At 43.7% G+C, this 17,375-nt stretch overlaps 1 protein-coding gene across 1 annotated transcript in view; it reads left to right on the top strand.

Moving 5' to 3' along the window:
- Nucleotides 1-17,375, top strand: part of angpt4 (angiopoietin 4) — a 67,151-nt gene that overhangs the window by 27,673 nt on the left and 22,103 nt on the right. The window contains exons 2-3 of the mRNA XM_014131625.3: nucleotides 8,466-8,621; nucleotides 10,036-10,157. Coding sequence (XP_013987100.1) covers nucleotides 8,466-8,621; nucleotides 10,036-10,157 — 278 coding nt within the window. The remainder of the gene's footprint in view (nucleotides 1-8,465; nucleotides 8,622-10,035; nucleotides 10,158-17,375) is intronic.

Genomic DNA, 17,375 nt, shown 5'->3' with positions numbered 1-17,375 from the left:
CTCAGAGGTAGGGAGGCGAGCAGGCCAGAGGTGGATGAACGCAGTGCCCTTGTTTGGGTGTAGGGCCTGATCAGAGCCTGAAGGTACGGAGGTGCCGTTCCCCTCACAGCTCCGTAGGCAAGCACCATGGTCTTGTAGCAGATGCGAGCTTCAACTAGAAGCCAGTGGAGAGAGCGGAGGAGCGGGGTGACGTGAGAGAACTTGGGAAGGTTGAACACCAGACGGGCTGCGGTGTTCTGGATGAGTTGTAGGAGTTTAATGGCACAGGCAGGGAGCCCAGCCAACAGCGAGTTGCAGTAATCCAGACGGGAGATGACAAGTGCCTGGATTAGGACCTGCGCCGCTTCCTGTGTGAGGCAGGGTCGTACTCTGCGAATGTTGTAGAGCATGAACCTACAGGATCGGGTCACCGCCTTGATGTTAGTGGAGAACGACAGGGTGTTGTCCAGGGTCACGCCAAGGTTCTTAGCACTCTGGGAGGAGGACACAATGGAGTTGTCAACCGTGATGGTGAGATCATGGAACGGGAAGTCCTTCCCCGGGAGGAAGAGCAGCTCCGTCTTGCCGAGGTTCAGCTTGAGGTGGTGATCCGTCATCCACACTGATATGTCTGCCAGACATGCAGAGATGCGATTCGCCACCTGGTTATCAGAAGGGGGAAAGGAGAAGATTAATTGTGTGTCGTCTGCATAGCAATGATAGGAGAGACCATGTGAGGATATGACAGAGCCAAGTGACTTGGTGTATAGCGAGAATAGGAGAGGGCCTAGAACTGAGCCCTGGGGGACACCAGTGGTGAGAGCACGTGGTGCGGAGACAGATTCTCGCCACGCCACCTGGTAGGAGCGACCTGTCAGGTAGGACGCAATCCAAGCGTGGGCCGCGCCGGAGATGCCCAACTCGGAGAGGGTGGAGAGGAGGATCTGATGGTTCACAGTATCAAAGGCAGCCGATAGGTCTAGAAGGATGAAAGCAGAGGAGAGAGAGTTAGCTTTAGCAGTGCGGAGAGCCTCCGTGACACAGAGAAGAGCAGTCTCAGTTGAATGACCAGTCTTGAAACCTGACTGATTTGGATCAAGAAGGTCATTCTGAGAGAGATAGCAGGAGAGCTGGCCAAGGTCGGCACGTTCAAGAGTTTTGGAGAGAAAAGAAAGAAGGGATACTGGTCTGTAGTTGTTGACATCGGAGGGATCGAGTGTAGGTTTTTTGAGAAGGGGTGCAACTCTCGCTCTCTTGAAGACGTCAGGGACGTAGCCAGCGGTCAAGGATGAGTTGATGAGCGAGGTGAGGTAAGGGAGAAGGTCTCCGGAAATGGTCTGGAGAAGAGAGGAGGGGATAGGGTCAAGCGGGCAGGTTGTTGGGCGGCCGGCCGTCACAAGACGCGAGATTTCATCTGGAGAGAGAGGGGAGAAAGAGGTCAAAGCACAGGGTAGGGCAGTGTGAGCAGGACCAGCAGTGTCGTTTGACTTAGCAAACGAGGATCGGATGTCGTCGACCTTCTTTTCAAAATGGTTGACGAAGTCATCCGCAGAGAGGGAGGAGGGGGGGGAGGGGGAGGAGAATTCAGGAGGGAGGAGAAGGTGGCAAAGAGCTTCCTAGGGTTAGAGGCAGATGCTTGGAATTTAGAGTGGTAGAAAGTGGCTTTAGCAGCAGAGACAGAAGAGGAAAATGTAGAGAGGAGGGAGTGAAAGGATGCCAGGTCCGCAGGGAGGTGAGTTTTCCTCCATTTCCGCTCGGCTGCCCGGAGCCCTGTTCTGTGAGCTCGCAAAGAGTAGTCAAGCCACGGAGCAGGAGGGGAGAACCGAGCCGGCTTGGAGGATAAGGGACATAGAGAGTCAAAGGATGCAGAAAGGGAGGAGAGGAGAGGAGGGTTGAGGAGGCAGAATCAGGAGATAGGTTGGAGAAGGTACAGCAGAGGGAAGAGATGATAGGATGGAAGAGGAGAGAGTAGCGGGGGAGAGAGAGCGAAGGTTGGGACGGCGCAATACCATCCGAGTAGGGGCAGATTGAGAAGTGTTGGATGAGAGCGAGAGGGAAAAGGATACAAGGTAGTGGTCGGAGACTTGGAGGGGAGTTGCAATGAGATTAGTGGAAGAACAGCATCTAGTAAAGATGAGGTCAAGCGTATTGCCTGCCTTGTGAGTAGGGGGGGGGAGGTGAGAGGGTGAGGTCAAAAGAGGAGAGGAGTGGAAAGAAGGAGGCAGAGAGGAATGAGTCAAAGGTAGACGTGGGGAGGTTAAAGTCACCCAGAACTGTGAGAGGTGAGCCATCCTCAGGAAAGGAACTTATCAAGGCGTCAAGCTCATTGATGAACTCTCCAAGGGAACCTGGAGGGCGATAAATGATAAGGATGTTAACCTCTCTAGATAGGTGGCACCAAATCGTCCCACCTATGTAACAGCCAGTGTAATCCCGTATTCAAAAACCTCAAAAATGCAAAAACTTCAATTTTTCAAACATATGACTATTTTACAGCATTTTAAAGACAAGACTCTCGTTAATCTAACCACACTGTCCGATTTCAAAAAGGCTTTACAACGAAAGCAAAACATTACATTATGTCAGCAGAGTACCCAGCCAGAAATAATCAGACACCCATTTTTCAAGCTAGCATATAATGTCACATAAACCCAAACCACAGCTAAATGCAGCACTAACCTTTGATGATCTTCATCAGATGACACTTCTAGGACATTATGTTATACAATACATGCATGTTTTGTTCAATCAAGTTCATATTTATATCAAAAACCAGCTTTTTACATTAGCATGTGACTAGCATGTGACTAGCATTCCCACCGAACACTGCCTGCCGGTGAATTTACTAAATTACTCACGATAAACGTTCACAAAAAGCATAACAATTATTTTAAGAATTATAGACACAGAACTCCTCTATGCACTCGATATGTCCGATTTTAAAATAGCTTTTCGGTGAAAGCACATTTTGCAATATTCTCAGTAGATAGCCCGGCATCACAGGGCTAGCTATTTAGACACCCAGCAAGTTTAGCACTCAGAAAAATCACATTTACTATAAGAAAAATGTTATTACCTTTGCTGTCTTCGTCAGAATGCACTCCCAGGACTTCTACTTCAATAACAAATGTTGGTTTGGTTCAAAATAATCCATAGTTATATCCAAACAGCGGCGTTTTGTTCGTGCGTTCAAGACACTATCCGAAAGGGTAAATAAGGGTGACGAGCATGGCGCAATTCGTGACAAAAAAATTCTAAATATTCCATTACCGTACTTCGAAGCATGTCAACCGCTGTTTAAAATCAATTTTTATGCCATTTTTCTCATAAAAAAAGCGATAATATTCCGACCGGGAATCTGCGTTTAGGTAAACAGACAAAAGAAAATAAAGCATTCGGTCGACTTGGGCACGCGCCTAAGCCCATTGTACTCTGATCGGCCACTTGCCAAAAGCGATAATGTGTTTCAGCCAGAGCCTGCCTCGATATCGTTCAGCTTTTTCCCGGGCTCTGAGAGCCTATGGGAGCCGTAGGAAGTGTCACATTAGAGCAAAGATCCTCAGTCTTCAATAAAAAGAGCCAAGATGAAACACCACTTGTCAGACAGGCCACTTCCTGCATGGAATCTTCTCAGGTTTTGGCCTGCCATTTGAGTTCTGTTATACTCACAGACACCATTCAAACAGTTTTAGAAACTTTAGGGTGTTTTCTATCCAAAGCCAATAATTATATGCATATTCTCGTTACTCGGCAGGAGTAGTAACCAGATTAAATCGGGTACGTTTTTTATCCGGCCGTGTCAATACTGCCCCCTAGCCCTAACAGGTTAAGCTTGAAAGGGCTGGTAACTGTGACAGCATGGAATTCAAAGGAGGCGATAGACAGATGGGTCAGGGGAGAAAGAGAGAATGTCCACTTGGGAGAGATGATGATCCCAGTGCCACCACCCCGCTGACCAGAAGCTCTCGGGGTGTGCGAGAACACGTGGGCAGACGAGGAGAGAGCAGTAGGAGTAGCAGTGTTATCTGTGGTAATCCATGTTTCCGTCAGCGCCAAGAAGTCGAGGGACTGGAGGGTAGCATAGGCTGAGATGAACTCTGCCTTGTTGGCCGCAGACCGGCAGTTCCAGAGGCTGCCGGAGACCTGGAACTCCACGTGGGTCGTGCTCGCTGGGACCACCAGGTTAGAGTGGCAGCGGCCACGCGGTGTGAAGCGTTTGTATGGCCTGTGCAGAGGGGAGAGAACAGGGATAGACAGACACATAATTGACAGGCTACAGAAGAGGCTACGCTAATGCAAAGGAGATTGGAATGACAAGTGGACTACACGTCTCGAATGTTCAGAAAGTTAAGCTTACGTTGCAAAAATCTTATTGACTAATGATTAAAATGATACAGTACTGCTGGCTGGTGAAGTAGGCTAGCTAGCCGTGGCTGCGTTGTTGACTTTGTTTGAAAGTGTAGCTGGCTAGGTAACCTCGATAGTTTCAGTGCTACACCTTATCATGATAAAAAGGCAACTATGTAGCTAGCTAACACTAGCTAACCTGGCTAGCTAACCTCGATAATTACTCTAAACTACACAATTATCTTAGATACAAAGACAGCAAAGGCAACTATGTAGCTAGCTAACACTACACTAATCAAATCGTTCCGTTGTAATGTATTAGTTTCTAGAGTGCTGCTAGTCGGTAGAAGTTGGCTAGCTAGCTAGCAGTTGTTGACTAAGTAGGAGAACGGTGGCGCGGCGCGGCGGACGAAAATAGCTGGCTAGCTAACCTCGATAATTACTCTAAACTACACAATTATCTTAGATACAAAGACAGCAAAGACAACTATGTAGCTAGCTAACACTACACTAATCAAATCGTTGAGCACCGTAGTTCAAAAACTCTGTGGATAGTGTTAAAACAATGACGTCATATCTGTATTCAGCCATCTTTATGCACTTTTGCCATTGATGTCCTTGTAACGTGTTGAGAAACCTTGCCTGAGAACAGAATAGTTGCGTTAGCTCCACAAACTAATGCAATGGCTTATGCTCAGCAGAGGCTAACACAGTTATAACCAAACCAGATCTTGGCCATGAAAAGTCCAGAACTTTCCCAGCAAGATAAATGCAGCTCACATTCAGTCCAAAAGTGGGCCAGCAACTACAGGAAGCTGTTCGGGCCACTTACCTCAAGCCAGATCTGGCCCATAGGAAAGTGTGAATATCCCACATTCAGACAATGTCTGAGCCATATGATGTGCACTGACCCATTTGTGTCACAAAACAACCAGATATGCCCCGCAGACGGTTGCTGTCTGGGCTTATTACTTTACAAAATGTCATTGTAGTTGAAGGTATAATGTGTGGTATTGCAATTAGATGATGCAGACAAGGGGTTTAATGTCAAAGCTGGAGGTTTTAATATATTTTAAATGGATACAGTCACAGTCTACAAAATCAAATCAGCCTAGCTGAAATTTGAATGACTCTAACGACTCTAAAGTTTCTAAGTGTCTAAAATACTTCCCTCGATTCCACCATGTCTTCATGAATACCAGTGAACACATAATGCAACATTAGTTTTTAATCAAGTTCTTGGAATATCCACTCTTATCCCAATTTATCTGAGGTTTACCACACTTTCTTATCTTTATTAGGAAATGAATTATTCAAATCAATCTAATTTTCCTAGTTTAACGGAGGCCTTCCTCCATGCCACTGGAAGTGAATTTAGCAACAGAACCTCAGGCCATTGCTTCAGTCCGTGTTTGGGCTTGTCATATGAGAGTGAAGTGATGGAGGATTAAAATGGTTTTACTACTAACAGTTCTACTGGAAAGCAGTCAAGAGCCCAGGAGCAGGAAGTTATTGTTTTGTTCAGCCGAGTGGAGTGGTTGACTTCAGGCAGCAACCTAGACAGAGGCAAACCCAAAGATATTAAGGATTTGGGGGGATTACAGAGAAACGTGTGCGACTGGCCAAGGATACTGTATGTGTTTTAGCTTTGGACTCATTTGCAAAATGTCTTAAGTTGGAGAACTTTTGTTTCGGTTACCCTGTGTCCCCAATTTCAGGAATTGTATTTTCAAATGTAATAATCATACGATGAATTATAGCAAATTAATTCTGAGAGTATTTTCAACAGTGTTTCACAGTTTACGACAAACCTGGCTTCAAATAGTATTACAAATCTTTAAAATACTTTACCTGTGCTTGATTGAGTTTGCCTTGTACAATGGAACCAATTGAATAGTCAAAAAAAGTACAAACCCACCCATCTGGCACCCCAGACACGCTCGAGCAAACACTATTTGAACCCAGGTATGCGTGATAGTGGGATGAATCCATGTCTGTTGTTTAAATTGATGTACCCTAATGGTTAAAAAAAAAATGTAATCTAGGCCTATCTCTAATCCTAACCTTAACTAGTTTCCATGCTTTACCCAAAATCACTAACTAATCCCTAACCCACCCCTAACCATTCGCTAACCACTCACTTACTTGCTAAATTGGACGTTTTGAATATGCAGGTTTTTTCATTTTTGTGGCAGTGATTTTCAACTAATGTGTGCATTCTTTGAGGGATCATCTTGATGTGTCCACTTGTCATGCAATGAGACCATTTGGTATGACTGTGTATGATTGACCTGTAATGTCTCACAAATGCTGGGATGGAGATTTATTGTATGTGATACCAGCCTTCACAACAGCTTGAAGGTTACAAGTAAGTGCTAATAAAATAGGGGGTGTCAATTGGGTGTGGCAGGGCAGTCACCATACCTTAGCAACACCAACAGTTTAAAATAGGATACTAAAATCATTACAATCTTGATAAATAGACAAATACAGTTTAGCGGTATTAGCCCGACTGACTTTAGGACCATGCAAACACCTGGGAGCGGGAGGGAAGGCTGTTTGTATGGCTGGCTGGCTGGCTTCATGGAGAGCCCATCGACTCAGCTGCAGGAAACAGCGCAATCTTTTCTCAAAACAGAGCAGATGCTGAGCTAGTGCGTAGCAGATAATTCTTGTAGGACATGGGTTTGTAGAACGTTAAGTCCCCTATTGACTGAGGTGAATGAAGCTACCCTGTAGCTCAGTTGGTAGAGCATGGTGTTTGCAATGCGGGGGGCCAGCACAGAAAAAAAAAAAATGTATGAAATGTATGCATTCACTACTGTAAGTTGCTCTGGATAAGAGCGTCTGCTAAATTACTAAAATGTAAATGTAACAAGGTGATAATGGCTGGAGTTGTTTTTGCTGTTCTCCAAAATAAATTATTCAAGTTTTTAAATTGTGTAGAAATGCAGTAAATGAGCTTCAATTTTATAACAATTCCTTGGAGGGAAATTCCCTATCACACTGCCATACCCTAGGTTTAGCTTAAATGACTAGTTCCAGACACACTTCTATACAGTTGTTACCTAGTTCTTTATCAGTGCCAGTTCCCTTTTTTTTATTGGGGCTGTTTGGTCACACAGTCACTCCGAGGTACTAGGATCAGAAAGAACGAGACATCTGGTTTAAATTAACAGCAGTTTAACAGACCCTTAGAAAGTGTAGCTGTGTTCCCAAACTCATATTATGGGCAGGTCTTGTGTAATTTTAATCCAAAGGCAGGAAGCGAGGGTCAATTAACCAGTGAAAGCACACTGTGTCTTTGGGGAACCAACAAAAAAACTTGACCTTTTTGTTTCTTGTTTATGTCAATTAATTTCCCCCCACTAAACCTCCGGTCCCTGCCATGGCTGAATCAGGTGGAGTTATTAGCCATTGCAAAAGTAATTAGAGTGTCAAGGGAACCTTGACGAGGAAAATTGGCCATATTCCATCTACTTCCTCTAGTTGTTTTTGTCTTGTCAACAAAACCAAGGGCACACTGATGCCTGTGAATAACTTGAACCTTTAAAATGCTATCATTCTAATGTTCTACTGACCACATTAGAAATATACCCCAGGGATTCCTGTGTTTATTACAGTTAAGATAAATGTATCTGCTCCCTCTGCTTCTCAGTGTTTTCTGATATCGTGGGGACAGAGTATTTATTTGTGCTGAGTTTGACTTAGAGGCCACTTCTCCGCACCTTTGCTGGCACCAGTGCATGTTCCCAAAGAGCCCAGGTCATAAGATGACTGCAAAGAGGGATGCAGTATCTCTCTTATAACAAACAGCCTGTCCCCACCCTGGGGTGCTCAGGCATTGTGGTTATTTAAAGCAATGTAGAAATTTGTGCCACTCTGACTGAACTCAATGACTGGAAATGTTGAGACTTCAGATCATCTGTCACTGTGTGTGAGGGATAAAAATTATTTTAAAATATACATTTTTCACAACAACCTTTTCCTAACTTATGCATCATTTGTTTCCATACTTACCCTCCAAAATATGGAACAATTACTGCACAAGGTGGGAAGGTAAACTGAAATTAATCTACTGTGGAATACAAAAACCTGGGGCTCTAGAAGTTAAACATTTTTTTTGTGTGTGTCTGCAGCTAGAAAAGTATATCCAGGAAAATATCAAGATGGAGATGGTGCATATTCAAGACCATGCAGTACACAACCAGACTGCTACCATGCTGGAAATCGGAACTAACCTGTTGACTCAGACTGCAGAACAGACCCACAAGTTAAACGTTGTCGAGGCTAAGGTAATGGCTACATCTGAGTTATATGTGATCATAATCTCAAAGATGCTTCTTAAATGAGATGTTCCATAAAACTAATTAACAATGAGGATAAGCATGAAACAAAAACGTATACTGTACAAAAATATATCCTAAGAGACACACTATGGAACTTAAGTTGCTAATAGACGTTAATATTTGGCTTGAATGTCTGCTGTTTGGTTCAAATGATATACACTACACAAAAATATAAACACAACATGTAAAGTGCTGGTCCCATATTTCATGAGCTGAAATAAAAGATCCCAGAAATGTTTGATACACACAAAAAGTTTATTTCTCTAAAATGTTGTGCACAAATTTGTTTACATCCCTGTTAGTAAGTATTTCTCCTTTGCCAAGATAATCCATTCACCTGACAGGTGGGGCATATCAAGAAGCTGATTAAACCGCATGATAATTACACAGGTGCACCTTGTGCTTGGGACAATAAAAGGCTACTCTAAGATGTGCGGTTTTGTCACACAACACATTGCCACAGATTGGCATGCTGACTGCAGGAATTTCCACCAGAGCTGTTGCCAGAGAATTTAATATTAATTTCTCTACCAGAGAGAATTTAGAGAATTTTGCAGTACATCCAACCGGCCTCACAACAACAGATCTTGTGTATGGCATCGTGTGGGAGAGCGGTTTGCTGATGTCAACGTTGTGAACAGAGTGCCACATGGGGGGTTTGGTATGGGCAGGCAGGCATAAGCTACGGACAATGAACACAATTGCATTTTATTGATGGCAATTTGAATGCACAAAATACTGTGACGAAATCCTGAGGCCCATTGTGAAGGTATCTGTGAGCAGATGCATGTCTGTATTTCCAGTCATGCGAAACCCATAGATTGGGTTCTAATTTATTTATTTAATCATATGAACTGTAACTCAATAAAATCTTTGAAATTGTTACATGTTGCATTTATATTTTTGTTCAGTATAATATAAATCAATTTGTTGAAACCACACCAATCCTTAGTTTTAGGCAAAATGTTTGCTCATTTGTTTAGGGAAGATTGCCGCTCTCTGTCCAATAAGGTCATTTCTGGTAAATATTTCTATCCAATTATAGGACACCTTTTGGCTCAAGAACACCATCAGAGGTAGAAGTTCTGCATAGCCTCATAACGCTAATTTGTCTCTCTGGTCAACAGAATAAAACTGTGGAATGTATTTTTTTTTAACATTGCTCACAAGTTGGTGGAATCTGTTTATTTGGTAACACTTTATTTATATTGGTGACATAGTAATCATTAAGGAAGGGATAAAGGCTGACGTTCTGTACATTACCTTGGAAATAATTGACGACGCAGTGAGACGAGGCTTTATGAATGCTACATATCACCACTCTAAGTAAAGTGTTACCATTTATTGTCATTATGTGTAGGTTATGAACCAGACATCAAGAATTGAGATCAAGTTGTTGGCGAACTCATTATCTACAAACAAACTGGAAAAGGAATTATTGGTACAGACTTCTAAAATCACTAAACTGCAAGACAAGAACAGGTACAGTATAACATTTTGATATCTGCATAAGTTTGATATTTCCTCATTAAGACATGGTACAATCTCAATTAAAATAGCTGTTACATATTTCTGCAGCTTTGAGCTGAAAATAATTTATGTTGAAAAGACATATCAGTGCAAAGAACCATGTTTGAAACCATAATATTATTCCTGTACTGAGGAATCTTGGACAGTGCACATTGCAGTAAAATGTATGTAATGAGAAATTCAAAATAATGCTTCAAATCTACAATATAAACTTTTATTTCACCTTTATTTAACCAGGTAGGCCAGTTGAGAACAAGTTCTCATTTACAACTGCGACCTGGCCAAGATTAAGCAAAGCAGTGCGACAAAAACAACAACACGGAGTTACACTTTTTACACTTTCTTTCTTTACACTTACACTTTCTTTTTTTCCCCAAGATGGCGTAGCAGTTCAGACGTCCTCTACCCTCCTCTTGTCGTGTCCTGTGTATATATATATTTACATATTTTTTTCTTCACTTATCTTTTTATATATATATATATTTTTAATTATAAAAACTCAACCTCAAAGCACTCTCCTGCAACCCGCCTCACCAATTTAAAAAAGAAAGTATTATTTACCTCATCTGAATTCCACAACAGAAGCTAGCAAGAGGTTAGCCATTTTCACTGGCTAACATTGAAGTTCAGCTAGCCACGGTTAGCTGTCCTCAGCTATCCATTAGCTCGAAAAGCTATCGCCAGTTTTTGTACAGCGCGACTCAGACCAGAGCATACCGGACCTATTCTCTCTCCTTTCCCCGATTTCTACCGCAGGCTCTGGACATTTACACCTGGATCTTGCAGCTAACTAGCTGCTACCTGAGTGACTATTGGCAACGTCGGTCACGGAATTAACACACATTATTACGGAGCTAGCCAGCTGAAGAGTTCCGTCAGCCACTCCTGGGCTATTCCTGAGCTAGCCAGCTGAAGTGTCTCCTGGGCTACAACTCACCTATCCTGACCCGTTTTACTGCCGATGCGGAGCCCCATCGGGTCTTCACGACTGGACCACCGACGTTATCTGCCCGAGGGAGTTATCCAACTGGCCCCTCCGTCGCGACGTAACCTGATCGCCCATCTGCGGCCCGCTAATCGTTAGCTGTCTTTTCGGCTGCGATCTGAATAGGTCTATCAGACACTTTTCTTGGGCCACTATAACTAACTATTTTGCCAACTTGGACTGGTCCCCCCTTCCACACGGAACCCCACAGACGGAAACGCACGAGGTGGCTAAAAACAGACCTCCCTCCCATCTTCCACCAGCTTGCTACCTATGGCCCGGCTAGCTGTCTGAATCTCACTGGACCCTTTGATCACTCGGCTAAGCATGCCTCTCCTTAATGTCAATATGCCTTCTCCATTGCTGTTCTGGTTAGTGTTTATTGGCTTATTTCACTGTAGAGCCTCTAGCCCTGCTCATTATACCTTATCCAACCTCTCAGTTCCTCCACCCACACATGCTATGTCATCTTCTGGTTTCAATGATGTTTCTAGAGACAATACCTCTCTCATAATCACTAAATGCCTAGGTTTACCTCCTCTGTACTCACATCCCACCATACCTTTGTCTGTACATTATACCTTGAAGCTATTTTATCGCCCCCAGAAACCTGCTCCTTTTTCTCTCTATTCTGGACGTCACAGACGACCAATTCTTATAGCTTTTAGCCGTACCCTCATACTTATTCTTCTCTGCTCCTCTGGGGATGTAGAGGTGAATCCAGGCCCTGCAGTGCCTGGCTCCACTCCTACCCCCCAGGTGCTCTCTTTTGATGACTTCTGTAACCGTAATAACCTTGGTTTCATGCATGTTAACATTAGAAGCCTCCTCCCTAAGTTTGTTTTATTCACTGCTTTAGCACACTCTGCCAACCCGGATGTCCTAGCTGTGTCTGAATCTTGGCTTAGGAAGTCCACCAAAAACGACCAAAGGGGGCGGTGTTGCAATCTACTGCAGAGATAGCCTGCAGAGTTCTGTCCTGCTATCCAGGTCTGTACCCAAACAATTTGAACTTCTACTTTTAAAAATCCACCTCTCCAAAAACAAGTCTCTCACCGTTGCCGCCTGCTATAGACCCCCCTCGGCCCCTAGTTGTGCTCTGGACACCATATGTGAACTGATTGCCCCCCATCTATCTTCAGAGCTCGTGCTACTAGGTGACCTAAACTGGGACATGCTTAACACCCCAGCCATCCTACAATCCAAGCTTGATGCCCTCAATCTCACACAAATTATTAATGAACCCACCAGGTACAACCCCAAAGCTGCAAACACTGGCACCCTCATAGATATCATCCTAACCAACGTGCCCTCTAAATACACCTCTGCTGTTTTCAACCAAGATCTCAGCGATCACTGCCTCATTGCCTGCACCCGTAATGGGTCAGCGGTCAAACGACCTCCACTCATCACTGTCAAACGCTCCCTGAAACATTTCAACGAGCAAGCCTTTCTAATCGACCTGGCCCTGGTATCCTGGAAGGATATTGACCTCATCCCGTCAGTAGAGGATGCCTGGTTATTTTTTTTAAATGCCTTCCTCTCCATCTTAAATAAGCATGCCCCTTTCAAGAAATTTAGAACCAGGAACAGATATAGCCCTTGGTTCTCCCCAGACCTGACTGCCCTTAACCAACACAAAAATATCCTGTGGCGTTCTGCATTAGCATCGAACTGCCCCCGCGATATGCAACTTTTTAGGGAAGTTAGAAACCAATACACACAGGCAGTTAGAAACGCCAAGGCTAGCTTTTTCAAACAGAAATTCGCTTCGTGCAACTCCAACTCTAAAAAGTTCTGGGACATTGTAAAGTCCATGGAGAATAAGAACACCTCCTCCCAACTGCCCACTGCACTGAGGATAGGAAACTCTGTCACCACCGATAAGCCCACTATAATTGAGAATTTCAACAAGCATTTTTCTACGGCTGGCCATGCTTTCCACCTAACTACCCCTACTGCATTCAACAGCACTGCACCCCCCACAGCTACTCGCCCAAGCCTCCCCCATTTCTCCTTCTCCCAAATCCATTCAGCTGATGTTCTGAAAGAGCTGCAAAATCTGGACCCCTACAAATCAGCTGGGCTTGACAATCTGGACCCTTTCTTTCTAAAATTATCTGCCGAAATTATTGCAACCCCTATTACTAGCCTGTTCAACCTCTCTTTCGTGTCGTCTGAGATTCCCATAGATTGGAAAGCAGCTGCTGTCATCCCCCTCTTCAAAGGAGGTGACACTCTTGACCCAAATTGCTACAGACCTATATCCATCCTACCCTGTCTTTCTAAGGTCTTCGAAAGCCAAGTTAACAAACAGATTACCGACCATTTCGAATCCCACCGCACCCTCTCCGCTATGCAATCTGGTTTCAGAGCTGGTCATGGGTGCACCTCAGCCACGCTCAAGGTCCTAAACGACATCGTAACCGCCATCGATAAGAAACAATACTGTGCTGCCGTATTCATTGACCTGGCCAAAGCTTTTGACTCTGTTAATCACCACATCCTCATCGGCAGACTCAGTAGCCTTGGTTTCTCAAACGATTGCGTCGCCTGGTTCACCAACTACTTCTCTGACAGAGTTCAGTGTGTCAAATCAGAGGGCCTACTGGCTGGACCTCTGGCAGTCTCTATGGGGGTACCACAGGATTCAATTCTTGGGCCAACTCTTTTCTCTGTATACATAAATGATGTCGCTCTTGCTGCTGGTGAATCTCTGATCCACCTCCACGCAGACGACACCATTCTGTACACTTCTGGCCCTTCTTTGGACACTGTGTTAACAACCCTCTAGACGAGCTTCAATGCCATTCAACTCTCCTTCCGTGGTCTCCAACTGCTCCTAAACACAAGTAAAACTAAATGCATGCTCTTCAACCGATCGCTGCCTGCACCTGCCCGCCTGTCCAGCATCACTTCTCTGGACGGTTCTAACTTAGAATTTGTGGACAACTACAAATACCTAGGTGTCTGGTTAAACTGTAAACTCTCCTTCCAGACTCACATCAATCATCTCCAATCCAAAGTGAAATCTCGAATTGGCTTCCTATTTTGCAACAAAGCATCCTTCACTCATGCTGCCAAACATACCCTCGTAAAACTGACCATCCAACCAATCCTCGACTTCGGCGATGTCATTTACAAAATAGCTTCCAATACCCTACTCAACAAGCTGGATGCAGTCTATCACAGTGCCATCCGTTTTGTCACCAAAGCCCCATATACTACCCACCACTGCGACCTGTACGCTCTCGTTGGCTGGCCTTCGCTTCATAATCGTCGCCAAACACATTGGCTCCAGGTCATCTACAAGACCCTGCTAGGTAAAGTCCCCCCTTATCTCCGCTCACTGGTCACCATAGCAGCACCCACCTGTAGCACGCGCTGCAGCAGGTATATCTCTCTGGTCACCCCTAAAGCCAACTCCTCCTTTGGTCGTCTCTCCTTCCAGTTCTCTGCTGCCAATGACTGGAACGAACTACAAAAATCTCTGAAACTGGAAACACTTATCTCCCTCACTAGCTTTAAGCACCAGCTGTCAGAGCAGCTCACAGATCACTGCACCTGTACATAGCCCATCTATAATTTAGCCCGAACTACTACCTCTTCCCCTACTGTATTTATTTATTTTATTTATTTTGCTCCTTTGCACCATATTTATGTTTTATCTCTGAACTTCCTTCAAACTACAAATCTACCATTCCAGTGTTTTTCTTGCTATACTTTATTTACTTTGCCACCATGGCATTTTTTTGCCTTTACCTCCCTTATCTCACATCATTTGCTCACATTGTATATAATCTTATTTTTATTTTTTTCTACTGCATCATTGACTGTATGTTTGTTTATTCCATGTGTAACTCTGTGTTTTTGTATGTTGTCGAACTGCTTTGCTTTATCTTGGCCAGGTCGCAATTGTAAATGAGAACTTGTTCTCAACTTGCCTACCTGGTTAAATAAAGGTGAAATAAAAATAAATAAAATAAAACACAAGGGATAAACAAACGTACAGACAATTACACAATAGAAAAATCTATGTACAGTGTGTGCAAATGTAGTAAGGTTAGGGAGGTAAGGCAATAAATAGGCCATAGTGGCGAAATAATTACAAGTTAGCATTAACACTGAAGTGATAGATGTGTAGATGATGATGTGCAAGTAGAGATACTGGGGTGCAAAATAGCAAAAAAATAAATAACAATATGGGGATGAGGTAGTTGGGTACAGTTTTCATTGAGAAATGTGACAGATTTCCCATAAAAGTTCTAGATGTAACAGATAGACTAATGTAATTTGTCTTAAATGAGAACATGGGGCTCACAGCTGAATCTTGTTTTGCACTCTGTTTTGGTTACACAGCAGTCCATATGGGGTACCGTAGACAAATATAATGGGCCACTACATCATACGGAAATGGACTCTATAAGGGGATCCTTTCTCAGCTTCTTGATCACCATTACAACTGAACTGGTGCCCATAATCAACAGCAGCAGGCCACAGCAACATAAAAATTATTCACTGCACATAAATTTGCATTAGGAATAATCATAATTTATGTTGCTTTGCAATGGTCAGCATGTTGAATTTATAATTTTGCACAAATATAGTTTGGCTCTGACATCCACTAAAGCTATGAAATCAGTCATACGGTATGCGGTATAGGATAATGATACAATGGATTTAAGTCTATGTGCCTCAACTCAGATCTCACGTTGCCAATGTAAGGGTTTTGAATGCCCAAGTCACTTAGTGTTGCTATGACTATTATTTACATGGTTTTTGGTATTTACATAGTTCCGGTGTAATTACAGTGAATGTACAAATTGTTACATGTAGGGATTACAACAATAATATCTGTGTGCAGTTTCAACCAAACTCATAATTACCCTGCTAGGATCTTACCCTCGTTTGAGATATTTTCATATACAGTATGTGTAACGTCAATGTGATGTCTATGTATGAATGTCAACAGGTTTACTGAGCTATGCATATAGTTACATTATGCCTGTATCACGTTTTAAGGTATGACCCAGCTGCAGACAGTGTTGAAGAAACAAAAGTTTATTCTTTAAAGAGGAGCAGGCAAACGACAGGTCAGGTCAGGCAGAGGTCAGTAACCCAGAGTAGTGTGGCAAAGGTACAGGAAGACAGTGTCATAAGCTTCGTCTTCTGATAAGGAGAAATCAGTATCGGACCAATACGCAGCGGATTGAGTGCTCATATTTACTTTTAATTTGCAAAGTGAACACGGAAAAAAAATAAACAAAGAACGACAGTTTCGCAGGCTATACACAGCAGTGCAAAAACAATCTCCCACAAAGGGACAGGTGGAAAACAGGCTCCCTAAGTATGACTCTCAATCAGAAACATCGATGTACAGCTGTTCCTGATTGAGAGCCACACCAGGCCAACAAAGAAATACACAACATAGAAACCCTAGAATCAGGGGCGAAAATCTGATATCAACTTTGGAGGGGACAATTACATTACATTTTCTCAAGAGCAATTCCTGAGGGGGACACCAAAAGTAGTGCTGTAACACATAGCCTACGTTTAATATGGTAAATGTACACTGCTCAAAAAAATAAAGGGAACACTTAAACAACACAATGTAACTCCAAGTCAATCACACTTCTGTGAAATCAAACTGTCCACTTAGGAAGCAACACTGATTGACAATAAATTTCACATGCTGTTGTGCAAATGGAATAGACAACAGGTGGTAATTATAGGCAATTAGCAAGACACCCCCAATAAAGGAGTGGTTCTGCAGGTGGGGACCACAGACCACTTCTCAGTTCCTATGCTTCCTGGCTGATGTTTTGGTCACTTTTGAATGCTGGCGGTGCTTTCACTCTAGTGGTAGCACGAGACGGAGTCTACAACCCACATAAGTGGCTCAGGTAGTGCAGCTCATCCAGGATGGCACATCAATGCGAGCTGTGGCAAGAAGGTTTGCTGTGTCTGTCAGCGTAGTGTCCAGAGCATGGAGGCGCTACCAGGAGACAGGCCAGTACATCAGGAGACGTGGAGGAGGCCGTAGGAAGGCAACAACCCAGCAGCAGGACCGCTACCTCCGCCTTTGTGCAAGGAGGAGCAGGAGAAGCACTGCCAGAGCCCTGCAAAATGACCTCCAGCAGGCCACAAATGTGCATGTGTCTGCTCAAACGGTCAGAAACAGACTC

Source organism: Salmo salar, chromosome 12 (genome assembly GCF_965601325.2).
Source record: "Salmo salar chromosome 12, fSalSal1, whole genome shotgun sequence".
NCBI classification, from domain to species: Eukaryota; Metazoa; Chordata; class Actinopteri; order Salmoniformes; family Salmonidae; genus Salmo; species Salmo salar.
Note: the sequence above shows the minus strand (reverse complement) of the source record. Positions and strands in the feature narration are given on the sequence as shown.